Below are 21,513 nucleotides of genomic sequence, written 5' to 3'. Positions count from 1 at the left end.
GATGAACTAATAGAGTGAAATTTAAGTGCATTAAATTTTACATTTAATTAATGCAAATTAATCATTAATGCATTAAAACAAAAAATTTTGAGTATTCCTTAAATATCAAATAGCCAAATGGGAAGTAATATTCATTTAACTGCTAACGTTATTAGACTCCATGCGTTACTGACATATTGACATATTGATTGTCTTCATTTTTCTGCTGGATAATGACATGTGAAAGCTCACCAACGTTCCTTTGGGAAGAGACATCTGAATGCAAAACCAGTAATGCCACTGTATTATGAAGATTCCCAAATTCTCGTGCTTGTGCTGAACTCCACCGACGAATCTGTCAACAGAGAAAATAGACTGGACATTAATGTTTTGGTTAGAAATAATATGAAAAGGAAGGGGAGGGATGGGTTGGCACATGCTATTTTGAGCCATGATTCTTTCTCAATGTCTGATAGTAGAAGAGATCAAAATAGAAGAAACTCATGGATTTTAAGCTAGCTACAGTGTTCTTTTCCTGCAGACATATTAACTTGTGTTCTAAAATACTTCCATTTCTGTATTCAATCTAGGTACTGAATGCTTCTGATGTGCTGCGTAACTGCTGCACTGCAGTATGACAAGAAAACCCCAGGAGGCTGGGGAGCTGGTGCCCGGGCCCCCCTGTGCTAGTCACCATGCCAGGTAGATGTGGGTAACAGCACCTGACCTCTCCAGGCACCGGCAGAGATGACCTACCTGCTACTTCTTGGCTGTGAGGACCCAATGAAACATGAAAAGTGAAAATCTTTTCCACATTACGTGTGCTTCATAAAGGTAAAACAATATGGAGTATATAACACTACTAATGCCATTAAATCTTATTTAAATTATGATCAAATAAGATTTAATGGCATTAATAGTGTTATATACTCCATATTGTTTTACCTTTATGAAGGTAAATCAACCACCAGTGTCACCAGAGTCCCAGAGCAGAAAGAGCATGCAGTGAACAAAGACACTGTGAACTGCAACCTCCTACCAGCACAGAGAGCGTGCTGTGGTGTCAGCACTTGGTAACGCTGGAGAGGGCAACAGGCAGCATGACAGGAGGCTGAGGGGAGTTCTGGGCAGCAAGACTGTGTCCCCTCGTTGAGAAAGGAACACAGGCCCATGCTATGCCTTACAGAGAGGGGAAAGCAGAGCTGGGTCTGAGTCCCTGCTCCACAACACTTCAGCTATGTGACCTGACACAAGTCACTTCACTTCTCTGAGTTCTGATGCTTGCTTAGGAACCGGGAGGCAAATGCTTATCTTACTGAACTATTAGCAGGCACGTGCATAAAGTAACCAGTGTGGCTGGTGCCTAAGGGGCTCCGTAGGCCACGTGGCCATCAGTGCACTGTCACTCTGTTCACAGTTCAATCACCCTGTTCACACTTCTGTTCACAAAAAGAAGACAGAAAGTGATGGGGGAAACATGCCAGCATAGGAACTCTACGCCGGAGAGCCATCCTGGGATGCAGCTAGCCCCACGGCCACAGACAACTTCCCTCTTGTGCTCTGGCTGTGGTGCTGTGTGTGCGACAGGCCCCAGCAGGCTGCACCGCTCTGCCTCGTGGCCTGTCCTGCCCCGTTACCAGCTCCCCCACACCAGCCGCCTCCGCTAGAACGGCACTGCCTGCACCCCCCAAGGGCAGGTGGAGGCCCCTGTGCCTCTCTTTCCCAAAGTCCTGTGCAACCCCCTGCTCAGAGTCCATCTTTCCTCCCTGGACACTTTTTGACTGATAGTCTCAACAGTCATTTCTGTGGTATCATCAGACTAACTTCGACCAGGAGGCTGTAAAAACAACCGAAGTCCGAAGAACTTTAACAGCCACGTAGCACTGGCACCTGGACTCTTAGGGGATGAAGTATACTCACTGGCACAAAGAGAAACAACGAGGCAACAAAACCGTGGCCATCGCACAGGGCCACGGAGCAGCGGCGCTACCTGATTGTTCTGCCGGTTGGCCCCGAGGAGGAAGCTGGTCATGTGTCGCAGAGCGGAATGCCTCAGAAGAAGATCCCCAGCACGGATACCTTGCTGTCACAAGATATCGACAAGGACAAGTTACAGATCTATCCAGACAAAAATTTGTATTAAAAACACAGTTAAATGAGAAATTTTAAGGGGTCAGTAAGTTTTTAAATGCTGTAATTTACATACAGAAAGTATGTGTTAAAATTCTGGAGTTTCAACAGCCTCACACTGCTTCACAGCAGGTGCCACACACGCACTGAGGCCCCAGCTCTGTGCAGCCTCCCTCTGCCTGCGGTAACTACAGCTACCATTCCAGAACTCTGGCAAGGCACAACACCCACAAATTAAGATTTTTCAGAAGAAACCCTCATATGACCACATCTTTAAATCCAGTACTGAACAGTACAAATTTTTTCAATGCATAAAAAATTCCTTTAGACTAGAAATCTGCTATATTAGGAAAAGTTACTAGAGAAAAATCACTTACCTTTTGTACAAAAGTGTTGAATAGGAAAAAGTACTGAGCACAGTTTTTACAGTTTTCTGGGACATCTTTATCCAACAGAGCAAGTAGTACCTCCAGTAACTGATGAAGGCTTTTTAACTGGTTAGAAGAAAGATGAAATCATGTAAAGAAAAAGAATGTAAGGCAGGCATTTGTAACAGGGTTAATTGGAAGTAAATCACCGTAAGAACAAAAGTCAAGTCTGATTGATACAATCCAGTCTCAGATCAGATGGATTTATGCTTTGGAGAGCAAAAACAGAATCATCGCTTTTATCTTCCAGGGAAAGATTGGTACTGTAGAAACAGTTAAGAGGATAGCCTAGTCTTGTTTTCTAGATTTCAGCCTCAAGGGCAGACTCTCTGGCTAATGGTCATACTTTCTGTAGAGCCAATTTCTGTGTCTTAAAAGAAAGCAGGGGGTTTAGAGGAAACACTTCTGAACCCCTCCCTCCGCTACGCTACTTCTTCACATAATCACAGATGCAAAGAATAAAAAACACAGACACAGGCATAGGGGCCAGAAATCAAGCCAATGGAGCAAATGGAGAGCAACAGCCTGACAGAATGACAACGGTAATATCAACTCAACCGTGAACTTACTTGAAAGCCCGCTGACGCCTCATGGAAAGCTTTGAAAAACATTTTATTTGTTTAGAAACCATTTTGGTTATCACAGTGCCTCTTCTTTCCCTCCCACCCCAACTGGTTTTGGACAAGTCCCTAGAAATTCATCTGTGACGGGAGAAATAAGACCAGCTTACTACTCTGGTTAGTCCATCTCCCCTGAAGATGGTGTTCACAGGCTTCTGAAACAGTCCCATCCATCCTGCCACACTCATTATAAATACAGTAAAACCCACGTTTATATAGCACCTCATTTTCAAAGTACTTTACAATATAAAGTGGGTGGCCAGAGGCACCATTTCCATGATGGGGGGAAAACAGACATAAAATACATCAGCTGGAGAGCAGACAGAATCCACTGAGGCAATGGCTCATATGCTTCTGTCCTCCACCACTCCCTTCCCTTCCTACCACCTGTGCTCTTGCCTCTAGAGGTTGGTGGACTACTATGCCATAGCCTGACCCCATCTCTAGGGAGACTGCACTAATTCTGCTTTTATCCTCTGTATGGGTTGGCACGTGGGAGGAAGGAGGACAGTTAGAGGTCCTTATGTTAAATATTTTAGAAAAGCTCCGTGGGGATTTTTCAGAGCAATGGTATCCGAACTGTCCTAAGTGGCTCCCAATGACCAATTTTATATATTCTGCATCCAGGTAAGCTGAAGTTTGAAAAATGGTCCTACTGTTTAAGCTGACTGAAAACCAGTGCCTTAGACCAAACGTCAGCATCTTTACAATTCCTGGAATCGAGACACCGTCTTCTTCTAGGTCCTCTCTAAAGGGCGTATTTGACCTCCTTGTTCACTCTGGGCTGAGCAAAGCTCCTGTGGCTGTCTGGTCTAACAGTGACTGCTGGGTTGGGCAATGCTGACGGTGCCGGCTACTGTAACTGGGTTAGCATCTTTTTTTACGGGCTTGCTCAAGGTTGAACAGCAGAGTAACACCTAGATCTGAAGCAATTCCTAGAATTTGCATTTAGTTCACTGAGACACACTGCTTCCAGCCAAGGTCTACAAGGAGCCAATCAGATCTGCAAATAACATTTTTCAAAGTTTTCCATGTAGTGTCAGCTGTTTGAAACAGCAAACTTGGGAAGAAGTGCTATATTGTTAGGACTTAATAACAGATTGAATAATCAGACTTACAGTATATGTCATTTATTTCCCTAAGACTTAAATTTCAGGGGATTGAGGATAGTAATAAATACCATGGTTTGTTTTCACACGTGTGGAACTGTGAATCAGAAAATAAACTGCAGAAAATAGAATTAGGAAGAAGAAATCCAGAAGAACAGGAACAAAGCCTAGGGAGTAATAGAGGTCGATGAAGAAACTATCTTGGCGGCTGCTCCTGGATGGACGGCACTATTTGGTTTGGCTGCCAATTGATGGATCTGTATCATGCAAATAGCTTAGTAGCAAAGAGACAAAGCCAAGTGAGGCTCAAAATGCCTACTGGGCTAGCCCAGAGTCTCTAGACTCAGGTTAATCTCAGTTCAGTGAAATCTAACACAGACTCTTTATAGAAGACTCTGAAAAAGCAGTGCTCTAGAAAATCCTGAAGCAGACCAGAGCACACCTAACTTCCTAGCCTATCCTGACTCCTGGGATAGGAGGCGGCAAGGACAACGTGCCTTCTACCCTGGCATTTATCAGAAAGGCAGTCCACGGGAGGTGCGTTCTGGGTGGCAAAATTATCCTAGGTGCTCTCTCTTACTATATTATATGCAATTCAGAACACTTGGTAGGAACAGAATATATAAATAACATCCAAGAAATGAGACCGACCTTATCCTGATAAAACAAGGCACTGTCTAGGGTTTTCTCCAGAATGGTGGCCACAGCAACTCGCACTTCTCTCACACTGCACTCCAGCAAGAAAATCCTAAAATAAAGAGACAGAAAAGATGCACGCTGAGAAAGCAAAATGGATTTCTATAAACCAGCCTCCCACGACCAGGCCCACCTACTATTCAAGACACAAAATCCCTCCAAGACTTTGAGTCAAGCTTCCTGAGAGCTTCGGGACACACTCACAGGCTACTATGATGGAGGGAGAAGGCCAAACAGGAAAATCCAGACCCTGGGACCCTGAAAAACAGATTTTCCCCTTTCTCTTAAAATGAGCATCTGTATAAATCTAATGGGGGTAACCAGATAAATGGATGTAAAAGAGAGATGAAAGCAAAGAACCTAAAATGTAACAAATTCTGTTCACTCTGTGTCTCTCCCAGGGGAACCCTACCTTCCCTCTGAATTTCTCAGAGTAAGATACTAAAGCTTGCAGTCAAGTGAGCCCTTCCTACTCTACCCATGCACCAGTATTTCTACCCTTTCCCTTTGCTCTCCCTCCCCAGGCCTAAACCTTACCCAACCATTTGCAGCCCAAGAGGTCCCACTTTCCTCCTTTCTTCATCTATGACGGTGATGACCACAGCAGTCAAGGCTGATCAGGTGCTTCCATGATCTCCAGCACTGCACATAAACTACTGCAATCCTTTACACACCCGCCCAGCAGGGAGAGGAGTCACTGGGAGAGGAGCCATGGGGGAGGGGAGGGGAGCAGAGTGGTGGGGGAGGTGCCCCCTATGCAGAGGGGTGTGGTCAGGCAGAAGTGCTGCTCTGGGGCGTGTGGGGTGGGAGTGCCCCCAGAGCCTTCTCCACAGTCAGCCTTTCTTGTCCACTTCCTATGCTCACTTGGACCTGATACCCACACTGTTATCAGCAAAGTGAAAACCCACCTCACTTTTTGCCCATTTCTTGACAGAAAGTTCTCATTATTCTGCATGAAAGATTTAAATACAGCAGAGTTCTGATGACCATGTCCTCCAGATGCCAGCAGCAAGCCATGCTGGTTCCCCTTTGAGGGCAGCACTGGCATTTCCTTCCTGCCCTCTCCCGAGTACGCGGAGAGTGGAGCTGAGATCACTCTGCTTGCTGCTCAGTCCCCATAACCACTAATGCTACCGATTAGCGACCCAATTTGCACCAGACTGGCGAGGCTATGTTCAAAATTCCCTAAGACTCTAGGGGCAACTATAAGAAAGGTAGAGATAACAAATGTGCCTGTAATATTTGCTCTAGAGGCTTGATTCAGGTACAATTCTTTCACAGACTATCTCCAGGGGCTGCTCTACATTTCCTATCACAGACACTCCGAGGCACTATGGGAATGCAGACAATTCCAGATTGTGGGGAGCTCTACATGGCAAATGACCAATCTGCCCCTCAAAAAAATGGCATGACAAAAAAGGAGGTAGTGGAGGAAAGGAACAATTACAGATTACAGAAGTCTTAAGAGACATATATAAACAATGCTACACGTGGAGCTTGTCTGGATCCTGATGTGTACATACACAGTGCTAAAGTGAACTTTTTTGAGATACCTGCAGAAATCTGAATATGGACTGGGTTTAGGATGATATGAAAGAAATATTTTTGTTTAGTGTGATCATGGTAGAGTGCTTAGTTAAAAAAAAAAACTACCTTTAGAGATATATGCAGGAAGATTTATAGTGAAATTATATGATGTCTGAGACTTACTTTACAATACTTGAGAGGAAAAGGGGCACCCAGGTGACTCAGTTGACTGAGCATCCAACTCTTGATTTTGGCTCAGGTCATGATCTCAGGGTCATGGGACTGAGCCCCATGGTAAGCTCTGCACTCAGTGGGGGGAATCTGCTTGGGATTCTCGCTCCCCCTCTCCCTCTGTTGCCCCCCAACCCCTGACTCTCACGCACACACGTGCTCTCTCTCTCTCAAAGAAATAAATCTTTAAAAAAAAAAAAGTAGGGGCGCCTGGGTGGCTCAGTGGATTAAAGCCTCTGCCTTCGGCTCAGGTCATGATCCCAGGGTCCTGGGATCGAGCTGAGCAGAGAGCCCGCTTCCTCCTCTCTCTGCCTGCCTCTCTGCCTACTTGTGATCTCTGTCAAATATATAAATAAAATCTTTTTAAAAAATGGTGCAAAAGCATTAAAAAAAAAAGTAAAATATTTGAGGAGAAAAAAAAAAAAGCAGGCCTCTGAGTAAGTGGTGGGCATTGGGAGGGGCAACAAGATGGGCAAAGGTTGGTAACCTGACCTGGGAAGAGGTAGAGAACCGGGTTCTCATTCTGGCTTCTTGGCTGTATGTTTAAACCTCTTTCACAATAAAAACTTTTTAAAAGATGTAAGATATTTTTTGCTCAGTAATTTTAATTTCTTCAGATAACTTTTCAAGCAATACTTAGTACTAATTCAAATTTTTACAATTATGGTTACATTTAAGCATTGCCTAAAAAAAGGACTACACTGAGAAGCTCTAATCCAAGAGATAGCACTCCCTTCACATTGTTACTTCAGTAGTAATAATGATAACCTAAGCTATCTTAAAAATTGTAAAAAAGTAATTAATTATAAAATTATAAAATATAAAATCAAGATGATGATGACAAACTGATGGTGATTAAGAGATAAAAATATAATTGGTAATTCATTGGGATTCTTAACCATGAGGAACGCTAAGAAACCAAACATAGTCCCAAAGGAGTCACCAAGTTCCTCTGGAGATACTTAAAGGCAAGTCTAGTTGTTATAAGGGAATAAACTAAGTATTTGCCCTACTTCCCACTATTGGAAAGAGACTGGAATTACACTGGAAAAATGGGGGAAAGGTTGCCTTCTGATGCAAACTCTTAAGGGACAGGCACACAGAACAATTCACAGACATGTAGCTTGCTCTCTTTATGAATGATAAAGAGATACACATGATACGATACACACTCATACACAAACGTTTGAGTGCTTACTATGTGCCAGGCTCTTTGTGTACAAAAGGAAAACCAAGCAGACTTAGCTTCTGCCCTCAAGAAGCCAGTCTTTAGTGAGGGGACAGGCAAACAGCACAGCAGACCAACTGCGCAGACTGGCTTTAGAGATTGTCAGGAGGGGACAGCCTCTCTGACATCTGAAGGGTAAGGAAGGGCTTACTATATGAAGGATTGGCTGGGAGAATGTTCCAGATAGAGGGAGTAAAGGTACAAGGGTCTTTAGGCAAGAAAACAAAGCTTAGTGTGTTTAAAATATCAACAAGCCCATGTGAGGAAAGTGAAACAAGACCATATTCAAGGCCTTGTTGGTTATGGTAGAGATTGTGGATTTTATTAGAAGTGTGACAGGGATCCACTGAAGAGTTTTCAAGCAGAGAAGTAATGTGATCCAGTTTGTTAAAAAACAAAACAAAACAAAACACTTTTGTTGCTGTTATGAGGTAGATTAGAAAAAGAAATGGAGAGTTAAAGTAGGCAAATGAGTGTCTGGAGCTCAGTCCTAGAGATGAGAGGAACATGGGACCAAGAGTTTCGATTAGCTCTAACGTGGAACCAAACTGTGAGCTCCCTGTGGAAGTGGCCTGTATTTCTGACTTCCCTGCTGTCCAAGTTGAGAGATACCAGAGCGTATCTGCAGCTGATGGAAGTACTTGATAGAAAATGCTACAAGATAAAGATGCAGGAATGACAGCTGATAAAGGGTTTGCTCATGTAGAGATTCCTTTTGAGGAGAGAGGACACTTCCTCCAGAGTAACAGGAGGAAAAGAGATGAGAACAGGCTCTGGTGCACCAGGCCTAGAGGTCTGCTCATCTGTGACTCATACCTTCTCCATGAAGTCTGAGGCAAGGTCCTTAACTGGAGGTGGGGTGTGCTGGCATGGCAGGCGAGAGGGGGGAGGAGGTAGAGCGGGGGGAGGGTGAAGGAGAAGCCTACTGGGGACAAAGGACACTGAGATCATGGGTGCCCCTACACGAATGCTGAACTCGTCAAGGACGAGAGTGGCCAACCTGACAAGGATGACTGGGAGTAGGGTGTAAACATCCATAGTGACTGAGCATCTTGACTTTTTGCCAGAAAAAGCAAATTATTTTTTATTATAGGTATGTAGGTAAATTTACTACCATAGGTATTACAGTATCAGTAAGTTTTTGAAAAATAATATTTTTCAATAGTTTTAGAAAAATACTATTTTTTGCCAGAATCCAAACAGAGACAATATTGTGCTGTGTAGTAACGGAGGATCGTTAACCTCCCCTCCCTGCCATTGGAGTGTGAGTCCCTGAGGGAGGGGACACATGTTCGGGAATCTCTTGTGCCGCAGCAGGAGTTCAGGCCATGCTTGCCTGTGAGCCCGTGGTTATGAGTACACATGCTCTCCTCGCATGCACTGAACGCTTATAATCCAAAGGAGAAGGTTTTCGAAAGAATGATTTTAGAGTGACCTGAAAAATTTCCTCACACTTCTCGAGAAAACAGTTCAAAACTGACTCCAATCCGAAATGTAATTTCAAACAGAAATAAAAACAATTACAAGAAACAGCAGCTCTAAGTCACCGGAAGAGATAGAGATTTCTTTTAATTAATTAAAAGATCTTGACACTTACTTTATTAATTCTCGCCCTTCAGAACTAATAAAATATTCGACTAGCCACTGACAAGCATCAAAACTTTTGGAAAGTAATGCTTCAATAGTGGCAATCCATTCTTCAGTATCGACCCTTTAAAAAAGCAAAGACAGACACGTAAGGAGCACGGCCCCAGCGAATAAGCCTGTGGAGTGTCACCGTGGTTTAACTTGTTCCAGGGAGGTGGGGTACAGGGTAAGCTGAACACCTGATGGCCACTGACTAACATGGATCCGCGGGCCCCACAAGCCAGGGCTCTGCGTTCTTTCCCTTCTCCTGCCTCACCTCCCCACAAAAGAGTGTGAAGAAGCTCAAGTCTTAGACTTTAACTTTTATCTTCCCCATCTTCTTCAAACAACTGCAATTGGGGAAACTGCCTGACTGTGGCATTTTGTGTTGTTTAACTAAGTTACAAGTGTAAAATGCCCACTTTCAGAATAGGTACTACATCAACATTTTTATACTTCATTGTTACAATCATTAATATCCTACCTCATGGAATAAAAACATCTGGGCAGACAAAGAGGTGTCATGACTATACTACCCGGGACTTCCCATAACACCCCTTCCATTCTCTCATGCCCCCAAATGGTAAATATAACCAAGATGAAAATAGTCTGCAATGCATAGACATTGGCATGAGCCAATTTCACAACAGAAGTAATGACATTTCCTTAGTCCTATGCCAGACGTTGAAAGAGAAAGGAACATATGATGTCTTCTTTTCCAATCAAATAATAAAGATCAGTGTCATTTAATACAACTTTTTACACCTAAAAATGAAATTGCTATTCTATTGTTTCTTCTCAAGTGTCTCTTGACTGCAAAGTCTTTCCCCAAGCCCCTCACATCTGGCTAAGTTACCTGTACTAGGCTCGCCGAACTGTCCCTGCCTTCCTCACCCAGAGTCTCTGCCTGCTCTGGGCTCCTGCTCCAGCCAGCGCACAGCCACTCACCCGTCACCCACTTACTCACACAGCACCTCTGCACCCGCAACCTACAATGTGTCGGGCACCTTCCAAGTGCTGAAGACAGAAACCGTTCAAAAACCCTCCACCATCTCCCGCTGAACACAGTCCCAACTCCCCTCTGTGGTAATCGGGACCCTCAATGGGTTCATCCAAACCCCACATCTGATCTCACTTCCAATGAGTTCCTTACATGTGTGAGCAGAACACTAGTCATTCACAGTTCTTTAGGCAAGTCTTCTTCGTTTCTCAGATTTTCCCTTTTCACCCAGACTGGTCCCTCCGTTTCTCTGTTTTTACCTTTCAAAATCCTGAGACTGTCACTCTCTTTGACACCTACCCCATACCCATCTGGATATGATTTTCCCCAATTCCTAAAGATGTCTAGCATTTATGCCTTGCTTTTTCCGCTTTATCTATCCTTCCTATGAGATTAGAAATTCCTTCAAGATAGGAACCATGCCTTAATCACCTGAGTCTATCAGGTAGGTGCCTTCACAATGCTCTGAATTTATAAATTCTATTTTAATTGAATTCATTGGTGCCTTTTGCCACAACAGACTATCAAAACATATCATTTCTCACCTGAGTTTTTTCTTTGTCCGTAGGTAAGTTTGAAAAAGGAACTGAATAGCAAGCTGTAAGCTCACCTTTGCCATGCAAGGATAATATGGATGCTTTAATTTAGTCTGAGAGAGAGGGAGAAAAGAGAGGCTATTTTTCACTGATGTTTTATTGATTACTAAATGTTATGAGTTGAATAATGACACATAATTAATATTACTAAGAAAAATCTAGCCAGCTTACTATAGAAAGTGTCCCATTTAAATTTTTTAAAAGGGTAAGAAAAGACATCCTCTTCATTTCTTTTATGAAGCCCTCTCAAAATAGAGACTTTAGACCATGGACATGTTATAGGTAACCCGTCAGCAGACTAAGAAACTTTCCCCCTTACTGGCAAACTGTAATCATGGTACTCAAGAAACAGAAGTATTTGGAAGTTCATCTTGAGTCTGGTAAAGTCTGATAACAAATAGGACAAATTGATGTCCACAAAGCCCAACATTCATTGACCTCATCTTGTGGCTATTCTCAGATTCTTTACAAAACTGAAGAGCACTTGAAAAAGCCAGTATGTGGAAACCCACGCCCATTCAAAATCTGCAGGACACATTCTGAGCACTGCCTGTATTTTAACATCACCCCAGAAGTGACACATTTGTGCGAACGTTCTGGGCCTCTAATCTGAGGGGGAGGATGAGTCACTGAATGCTTGAGCTGACAGTTAACTAGGCTCCTTTCTTAGTCCTCTACTAAGAAGCCAACTAGTACTTACAGCATTCAATGATGCTAAAGACAAAACAAAACTGAAATAATCACTACTGTACACATCTCTATTCTTCATAAACTTGAGGTTTTCATCTCTCACCATCTACAAAAGAAAATTAGTAATTATTTTTAAGAAACAGGGCAAAATATTCAGTATGTGGAAGACATTTTTGTTGATACATTAGGTAAAAAAGGGTTTTTAAAAAAATATTAGGTTAGAAGGGTTCACAAGAACCCTTTTCTTGAGCTTTGAAATTTTAAAAAAGGAGAGAGGAAAATCTTCCTTTCAAATATAAGAAGCTGAAATAAGGTGAATTATTCTTTATCAAACCAAACTCTTCTGGGAAATTTCAGAAAACCACCATGTAAAGGACAAGTGAATTCAAACCTGCTATTTTGGGTTGTGGGGCAAACAGAGCTTTCCCAAGTACAACTAACTCAATGTTTTCCTTACATTGGAGAGCTTAATTCTTCCTCTCTAAACAAAACACTCCATACTTTTCTTAAATTCTCTGGTTCTGGTTACTCAGTTTTTGATTACTTAGTGTACAAAGCCTTGACTGGATAGTTACACAGTGCTGAATTTAAATCCTGGCTCTGTGACACTGGAAGGTCACTTCTCCTTTTCTGAGCTCACTTTTTCCCTCTTAAAAAATGAGTGTAAAACCCGCTACTCCAGAAGAATGTTTTAAGAATTAAGAATTTGTTTACAGCATGTAGCAGAGTAGTATTCAATAACTGATGGTCATCACTGTCACAACAGTTTTCCCCAAAGGAATGAACCCTATATTTCAGCCGTGTGTGTCTTTAGTGCTCACGCCCTCCCACGTGTCTATCTGTGACACCCTCCAGTCACACGGCAGGCTGGCGAGAGTGCTGGCCACCTCGAGTCTGTGGTCACCTCTGCGACCTGGTATAAGACACTTGTGGGACAAGGTCGTTAGGACAAGACACTTGAGATCCAACCAAGTTCACGAGGAGGCCAGCAGGAATACATCTGGACCTCTGAGGTGGATTTTGACTTTTATCTGAATTTTCTCCTTTAGAATTTTCTATATGGTTCTTACCTGGTATATTCGCACAGGCATTTTCTCCACAAACAGTCCTTTCTTCTCGCCTTTTTTAACCAACTTGGTTAGAATAGAGAGCCGGTCATTGTTAGGCCTGTGGGGCCGGGGAGAGGACTGTGGTGAAATCTCTGGAGAAGATGGCGCGGACCTAAGGATGGAATCACAAAACAGTCTGGTGTAGAGCCGACAGACTTACGTAACAAGGCACTAGACTTGGCAATAAACTGCATACTTTCCAGATCCAATATAGGAAAATGCAAATTCATAGACAACAGGACCTTAAAAAAACCAACAACGCTGGCAGTGCTGGCCAAGTGCGACACTTTGGAGATAAAGTGTATCCAATAAGTGCTGAGATTAGAAAAAAATGGCAATTCTAGAATGAAATCATTTATATATATGTTTCTAAATACCAAATAACTTCTTGCTAAGGAATCATAAACAGGTGGCAATAAGAAAAGGGGTAGAGGTATTTACTTATTTTCTTTTTAGAATTTCTCTCTAGCTTGTTTAACGAATAACTTTTAAATGCCAAACAGTATACTCAGGATTATAATGACTGCCTGCTGAAATGCTGCAGTGAATTATGTGGAAGAGAAACTCACAGAGAGAGATCCTCGGCTTCCTGCCGGACGACGCTGACCCGGCTTTTCTTTGGTAACACTGGGGAGTTCTGATCAGAGACCCTTTGGTAGAAGAGCATATAGGCATTCCAGTATCTTCGGCGTACGTCAGTATATGGGTTTGCTTTATAACAAGACAGGAAGAAATCTTTGTAAATAAAAAATGTTTTCTTGTCTTCACAATTTAAAATAAAGGACCTATAAATAAAGCAAGTACTTACAAAATTTAAAAGCAAAATATAAGTAAAATGTCTTTTTACCAGTAATACTGTTTAGAATCACTTGAAAGGTGATATAGAGGAATAGGAAGAAAGCTGTATGGTAATGGGGTAAAGAAGGTAAACATTCCTAGGCAAGTCTAAATTTAACCAAAAGGCAGAAAGCATTGAAAAATACATTCTGTGACACAGGATGGGATTATAATTGGCCTCACTTAACCAATTCTGTATAGGACAGCCAAATCTAGGTAAGTTTTGGCAACGATACTATCTTTAACCATTAACTATCTGTAGCCAAAGGTAACTACTTTAGACAAAGAACTACCTTGGTATGGTATCAAAATCTAATAAAGTGGATATAATACAGGTAAAGTTTTTTAAAAATTTTAATTGAAATGTAGTTGACATATGCTATTAGTTTCAGGTGTATAACATAATGATTTGACAATTAGGTACATTATGAAATGCTCTCCACGGTAAGTGTCATTACCATCTGTTGCCACACAATCTTATTACGGTATTATTGACTATACTTCCTATGCTTACTTTCCACCCTTGTGACTTACTTATTTTCTAACTAGAAGTCTGTTCCTCTTAAGTCCCTTCACCTATTTCCCCTGTTCTCCTCTGACCCGAACACAGAAATTTTTAAATGCCCCTAGAGTACTACAAAATCAGGTTTCAGAAACGCTAAGGTCTCTATAAAAGGTCTTCCCCTCACCCCCAAGAAGCAAATTCTGATTGGATTCTCTGAGGTCCTTTTCCTTAGTCTTTCTTCTGGGGGTGGTGGCTGGACAGAGAAAGACTGTTTTGCCATACTGCATAAACACGGTTTTAAAACCCAGGTGTGTTAGGGATGTCTTCTGTAATTAATTGTGCCTCTATGTAAGTGAAAAGGAAATTTGAGAATTTTAGTGGACAACTACTTCTTCTGAAATGATTTTTAAGGTTGAAATTCTGCATTCATTAGTTTCTCTCTGATACTTGTTTCTTCCTCTTAACTTACTCTATCACCTGTCCTCCGGGGACTGCTGCAAGGAAATAGTTTCAAAACATTTTGTAAGCACCCTGAGTATTTTCTCTCTGGCTATCAAGGAGTTTGTGGATCTATACAGCTGTAACAATGGTACGTAAAAATAAAAGAATTATATTCTATGTTAAGAATACTACTTCCAATCTGACAGAAAACCGTAAGTTAAAAAAATAAAACTAACAGGAAACATCCATTTGTAAATACTTACTTTGATCATAAACTTTTGGTCTATATTCTCCTCCAAAGCATTCATACTCCAGGGTCTCATCATTTAGGTCGAATTCCTCTATGACTGTGTCATTAAACTTGTACCACTTTCCTTTTCCACACCCTCTGGAGCCCACAGAGGAAACAAACGTTATGAGATTAAAACCCAACATCTTCCTCCCCAGCCTTTATCTCTAGGTTTTGTCTACACTTACAGAGGATGACTACTATTAGAAAATACTCAAGAAAAAAACTTAAACTTCTAAAACAACTTTTCCAACGAAGAGGTAAACAGTTAAAGTACATTTTAAAAATCCAATACGAAATATACCAAAGAGCAATGCAAAAGCTTCTCTACACTACACTCACAGGCATGGATGGTAAGAGCCAGGGCAAGGGGAGCGAGGGAGGGACAGAGGAGGACAAGAGGAACGGAGAAGGCACACAGGAATGCAGAGGAAGTGGAGGCAGGACTACTGGAAGGCAGGAGGAAGTGGTGTGAGACCCTCTTACCGCCTGTCCTTAATGAAGGAATAGTAGTGACCCGCGTGTGCCTGTCCACTGTGGACAATGACACCGACAAGTTCATAGTTTTCAGTGAGGGCAACTTTTTTTCGTGGGGATCCTCCACCTCCCTGGTCCATACTTCGCCCGTTTTCACCAACTTCAGAAGACGAATCTTGGCGAGCCATTCCTGAAACTGTGTAAGGCTCCATGTTTAGCATCCAGGGAAACTATTTAAAAGCAAAAAGACCACATTAGTGTTGATGAATAACACAGACAGCAGTACCCCATTAAGTCAGATTCAAATAAGAGGGCTGTTTTCCTAATTCTAGCTAGGCCCGCCTCTGCACTCTGGCCAGGACAACTTCTAGAGAGGAGGACTGCTCCTGTTCCCAGATCTGCCTGTCCAGTGGCAGCAGCTGCTTAAGACAAGGGGCCCTGTACTCCTCTGAATGCTGAGACCACAGCCTTTCATGGTGGAGATGGAAATTAAACATGTAAAAAGTAAACAGCAGAAAGGTGAAGTCATGGTTGTAAGGTATTTCAGGGGGGAATGAAAAGAAGTTACCCTTATCTGTTCATCGTATTTAATGGAGCGTCCACTCTCCCAGTCAAATCCAAATCTCATTAGGTGAATTACCAAGACGCTAGGTAAAGACTTAATGCAGGTCCTTTTCACGGTTATTCTCTAAAGAAAAGCAAAACCCAATTATTTCCATGGAGGAAATAAAAGAGCCAAATCATATAAAGGTCAGAGATTTCCATGGGCTTCTCCTGCCCAGGTAAAAACAGGTAACAACACAATTTAATGGGAACAACACTAGAAGCTTAATATTGCCCTCACATAAAACACAAATGAATAACAGATTAATCTTGTTTTCTAAAAAAAGGCAAATGTAATACCTTTTCTTTACACTTTTCACAGTAATATGCATTACTGCCCTCTAGAACTTCTCCTCTAACAAACTGGTCCAAAGAAATTTCCAAGCTCTGACATGAAGTAACTCCAAGATTGAGAGCCATGAAAGCTTCTTCACGCTCGTATCTGGTTAGGAAATCACAGGAAAAACATAATCAAACAGTGGAATGTAAAGGTCTTGAAACTACCACAATACCAGAGACTGTACACAGAACTACATTCAAAACCAGTGAAATTAATCCACACTGCCAAATAAAAATGCCAATTTTTGATGAGAAATTCCTTAAAAAATCATGATTTTCAGCAAAGAATTTTAGAAGTGGAAACCAGAGAAACTTAATTCAATAAACATTTATAGGTCCCCTTAGAGAGAGATCTGTAAGTCTCTCAACAATGCAAAATTCACGACATACCAGCAGCATCATTTAAAAAGGATGACGATCACGTGCTGTACTACTGTAGCCAACTGGCAATTTCCATCTTTTCACCTCAACATTGAAGCCTTTTTCTACTATAAAAATATTTCCTCCGAGTTTAGTACCTGCATCAGGATAACCCAGGGAACACATACTTTTTTTTTTTTTAATTTTATTTATTTATTTGACAGAGAGAGAGAGAGAGCTTGCGAGCGAGTGCGTGCACAAGCAGATAGAGTAGCAGGCAGAGGGAGAGGAGAAGCAGGCTCTCCACTGAGCGAGGAGCCTGACACGGGCTCAATCCCAGAACCCTGGGATCATGACCTGAGCCAAAGACAGCTGCTTAACCAACTGAGCCAACACATACTTTTCTGTTTGAGGATTTGTGACTTCCTGTGGAAATTCATGTACTGACAGAAGAGTACTTACAGTACTCTTAAAGCTCCACCTTAAATACAATACAGAAGCTTCTGCTTGCATCATGATTTGCTTAATACTAAGCATGAATCTGAATATTCTAGAAATTGGCTGAACTCAAACATGTCAATAAATTGTTACAATAGCTTAAGAAATAAAAATTATTATTAAATTATTATTATAATTTAATAATATTATAATATAATTATAAATAAATTATTTAAAAAGATCATAGCTGAAATTTTTAGATACTGTCACTTTAGTCAAGCAGAACATGGATGAAAATCAATAAAGTACTACCAATTAAGAGAAAAAAAACCCCAAAATGAAGATGATCAGTTTTGATGTCCGTGGTATCTTCACTAACCTGTGAGGACAGTCTTTACAGATCTTCTGATCAGAATAGATGCCCTGGAAAGTATTCTTAAAAATTTGGTCTCTCCCCATTTTCTGTTGGAATAAAGGGACAGAATTTTAGTTGATGTCCCTAGAATTTCCAGGTTGCTTACACAGAATTTTATTTAAACCTAAGTTAAAGCGCAGATTTCAACTTAACAGCTAAAATACAGGGAGTCACGTTGCTAGCTTAAGCTGGATCAAATGGGACAACTGGAAGCCACCGGCCCAACTCTCAGAACAGCCTAACCTGTCAGCGAAGGAAGAGGAGACGGCCAGTCCCTGCTGGTGACAAGAACAGCACTCAGTGGTGATTCTGAATCCTTCTCCCATGCTGCCCGCAGTGACCACTGGGTTAGGAGCAACTCTCCCTAATCTTTTCTTCCTTCTTGTGGATAAAATGCTATATATTCCTAAGTGATCTGAAAAAGGGAACAAGTAACTTGGGTCTCCTGCTTCACTGGGAGGTGCCCTGTTAACTAGGAAGCTGGTTACACATCATGCTAGGTGGGGGCAGGAAGCTTTGGGCTCACAGACCCCCACAGAAAACTCTAATCTGGCCCTCTGGCAGATTCAGACTGCAGAACACAGGCCTGTGGGTACCCAATGAGGGCAGCACGCCCGAAGCCAGGCTACCTTGGGGCACCCTCAGTGGTCACTCCAGAGTATGGGTTAAGAGCTCCACACCTCACCAAGCGTTGGATGAATGAAGAAAAGAAGTCTAGTCTGTTTTGATGTTCAAACTCCGCCAGAAGAACTGACTCACAGCTGTGGTATTAAAGATGACCAGATTCTGACTGGCCGGTTTCACAGTAATGCCCATCCTGCCACACCGCTCTCGTATTAGAGTCTGAGGGAGTCAGAGAGAAAGTGACATTTTTTTCCTACCTTGAGATATTCGTCCATCTGATCAATAAGACTAGTGAAGAATTCATATGCATCCTGCTGTTCTCTCACATAAAGTTCTTTGTTCCACATCTTGAAAATCTATGCAACAAGAATTAAGTACATCGTTAAAGGAAAAGTTAGCAGTATCTGAACACGGTAGGACACAAATGTGAGAGCACTTGAGCGCTTCTAAAAACCAAATTCCCTATTAGGGCAGTAGACACTTTCACTGAAGTGTGATAAGCTTGTTTTTGGCTACTTAGGCTTGCTCTTGGCCCCCGTGTTACTGTCACAAGTTTGTGAGGCCACACAGGGTGGGATCTGAGGCCACGGAACAGAGTTTCCATCTTAGAACTATCCGAACTCCTCCTGTGAAACAGAATAATGTCCTTCATTTAGGGCATTAGTAAAATTGGGATAATTTGAACAAATGCTCCCAAAAGCCAAAATAAGAATCATGAGAAATATTCAAAATCATTAAGATCAGCAGATCCCTAAAATTATAAATGACTCTTCTTAATCTTCTAATCATTTGAAATCAAGCATCAATCTTAAGCAGAATGGTGTAGCCCATTCTTCTGTAGGTTCCTGGCAGTGGGATCAGTCTAGAACCAATAAAGACAGAAACAATTACCGCCAGATCCAAGGATCCAGCATCTTGAAATCTAGAGTTAACTGGGTGACATACCTTCCAGAAGTTCTCAGGTACGTAATACTGCAGCTTGCTTTCCATCAGATGCCCAAAGAGAGACTGCACCTGGTAGAACACGCTGTCGTCTGGATTGTCCGTGTCATCATCCACTGAGAGTAATGACTACACGGAAAGGACAGAAACGAGGAGCATGAGCCAGAACTAGTTCACTGCTGCACAGAGCCCTGGGCAGACGCACATATACTGCCCACACTGCCGTCACAACGCTGTATACGTCTGGATGCGGCTACAGCTCTGAGTAGGGTTAGCCTTAGTTACTTCTGAGTTGGTGGAATCATGGACAAGTCATTTCTCTGAGGCTCTGTTTGATCATGAAAAACTGGAACTAGCAATACCAGTATCTCTATGAAAGAAAAATGATCTACGTAGAATATTCTCAAAACTACTAACTGCTATAGCACCAACTTCTGGTACAGACTGACTCTCGAACATGGTTTGAACCGCACGGGTCTAGGTACACAGGGATTTTTTTGGATACAGAAGAGTACCATTTATTTTCCATTTACTATTGTTTTCTCTTTCCTAGTTTACTTTATTGTAAAAATAGAGTATGTAATACACAGAACACACAGAATAGGAGTTAATTGTCCAGTCAACAGTAGGCTGACAGTAGTTAAGTTCTAGGGGAGTAAAAAGTTACATGCAAACTTCTAACCGCACTGGGAGAGCGGAGCGTAAGTGCTCCTAACTCCTGCATTGTTCAAGGGTCAACAGAACTATTACAAAGCATGAATGAGAGACCCTAAATTTTTCTAAAATACTAAGAACATGAAGTAATTTTATGGAATAGAGTTTGAGAGTAACCTCATTCAAAAATCCCACTTAGTCAAGTCTATCTCCAAATAGGCAGCACATGCCCTCAGCAAATTTATAAAGACATAACCACCAACATGCTGTCTACATGTATTTCACAAGCTATGACAAAATCCCTAGTTATGTCTAGCTTTAGTCAACTTTGTGATCTGTAAATCTGGGATAATTTTCAGGCCGTGTACACATTCTCTTTCATACCACACAGGAAAGAAGAGGGAAGTCACCTCAGGGAGCCCGGGCTGCATATATAGCTGCTGGAAGACTGCGTTCATGTAACAGGTGGCGCCACCATTCCTCAGTCCCACAAAGCCAGAACTGGACCTGCTATCCACAGGTGGAAGGTACTAGGAAACAGAGGAGGGGAAACGGTAGACAGAGAATGAGTGTATCTGCCACCAACACATGTGCACTGGGGCTGTCTGAGAGGGAAAAAGAGAAACTCACAGATTCATCCATCCAGTGGGCTAGGAGTCAGGCTAACACAACCTATGTTCTTGAAATACCTCTGCAGATGCGAATACAAATAAAAAATACTACTATCTCAATGTTCCTTTTCCATTCATGAAGTACCTAACATACTGTTTATTTGTCTATCCATCTGGTAGTCATGCATTCCGTCACCTATCACTCAACAAAAACTCACGAAGAGGCTACTATGTGCCAGGCCCTCAGGAGGTATACGTGGTCCCTTATCCTAAGGAGCTCACAGTCTAGCAGAGTACACAGACATTAGTCAAGTAAATATATCTACTTACAAACCGAGGTAGTACTCTGCAAAAAAGAAATAGGACTCTATGAAGTATTTACTATGAAGAATCCTGGCCAGTCGGAATGGTCAAGAAGGCTCATATTCCTTCCCTTCCTTTTTAAGAAAGTAACATTCTTCTACAGAATAACTTACAGCACGCACACAATTAAATAAATAATTACGCTTGCACTGCACTAAAAGATGCCTTATACTAACTCTGTTACAATGCTTTTCTGGTTAGAAATAATCTAGGAAAGGCATCTTGGATGAAGTTGAACATGGCACTTCTCCAAGTTGAAAAGGATACTGAATGCCCTGTCAGCAGAATCTTAGTTCTAAGGCCATACCCAGAATCACCTAACCTGCAAAGCTCAAGTACCTGCATCCATGTAATAACCAATCGACAAAAGCCTGTAGATCTTTTGGACCTCAGGGAATTGTTAAATATGACATACTTTCCACTAACATTTGACATACATGCAGAGCAGGGTGATTTCTAAGATCTAACCAACACTACAATTTATTTGTAGCCCAAAGCACAGATTTTTAGAAAGCTACAAAATAAGAAAAGTGAGTTCATAGTAGTAATAAAAAATAAGTATTTACATGAGGCAAATGCTTTTTTCAAGCTGCTGATGCAATCCCTTATGAGAAAAATAAAATTTCCATTTAAATCTATTAAACAA

At 41.8% G+C, this 21,513-nt stretch overlaps 1 protein-coding gene across 1 annotated transcript in view; it reads right to left on the bottom strand.

Moving 5' to 3' along the window:
- The window catches only part of USP24 (ubiquitin specific peptidase 24), a gene marked incomplete at its 5' end in the record, with an annotated part of 138,189 nt that overhangs the window by 16,461 nt on the left and 100,215 nt on the right, over positions 1 to 21,513 (bottom strand). Inside the window, 17 exons of the mRNA XM_080800089.1 lie at positions 232 to 334; positions 1,970 to 2,062; positions 2,487 to 2,603; positions 4,918 to 5,014; positions 9,546 to 9,659; positions 11,120 to 11,223; positions 11,871 to 11,966; positions 12,931 to 13,081; positions 13,539 to 13,680; positions 15,016 to 15,140; positions 15,528 to 15,748; positions 16,087 to 16,206; positions 16,422 to 16,563; positions 17,638 to 17,720; positions 18,555 to 18,653; positions 19,243 to 19,368; positions 20,304 to 20,423. Coding sequence (XP_080656215.1) covers positions 232 to 334; positions 1,970 to 2,062; positions 2,487 to 2,603; positions 4,918 to 5,014; positions 9,546 to 9,659; positions 11,120 to 11,223; positions 11,871 to 11,966; positions 12,931 to 13,081; positions 13,539 to 13,680; positions 15,016 to 15,140; positions 15,528 to 15,748; positions 16,087 to 16,206; positions 16,422 to 16,563; positions 17,638 to 17,720; positions 18,555 to 18,653; positions 19,243 to 19,368; positions 20,304 to 20,423 — 2,053 coding nt within the window. The remainder of the gene's footprint in view (positions 1 to 231; positions 335 to 1,969; positions 2,063 to 2,486; positions 2,604 to 4,917; positions 5,015 to 9,545; positions 9,660 to 11,119; positions 11,224 to 11,870; positions 11,967 to 12,930; positions 13,082 to 13,538; positions 13,681 to 15,015; positions 15,141 to 15,527; positions 15,749 to 16,086; positions 16,207 to 16,421; positions 16,564 to 17,637; positions 17,721 to 18,554; positions 18,654 to 19,242; positions 19,369 to 20,303; positions 20,424 to 21,513) is intronic.

The sequence above is a fragment of the Martes martes genome, assembly GCF_963455335.1.
Source record: "Martes martes genome assembly, chromosome: 4".
Taxonomy (NCBI): Eukaryota; Metazoa; Chordata; class Mammalia; order Carnivora; family Mustelidae; genus Martes; species Martes martes.
The sequence above is the reverse complement of the archived record's forward strand: the minus strand, read 5'-3'. Positions and strand labels throughout refer to the sequence as shown.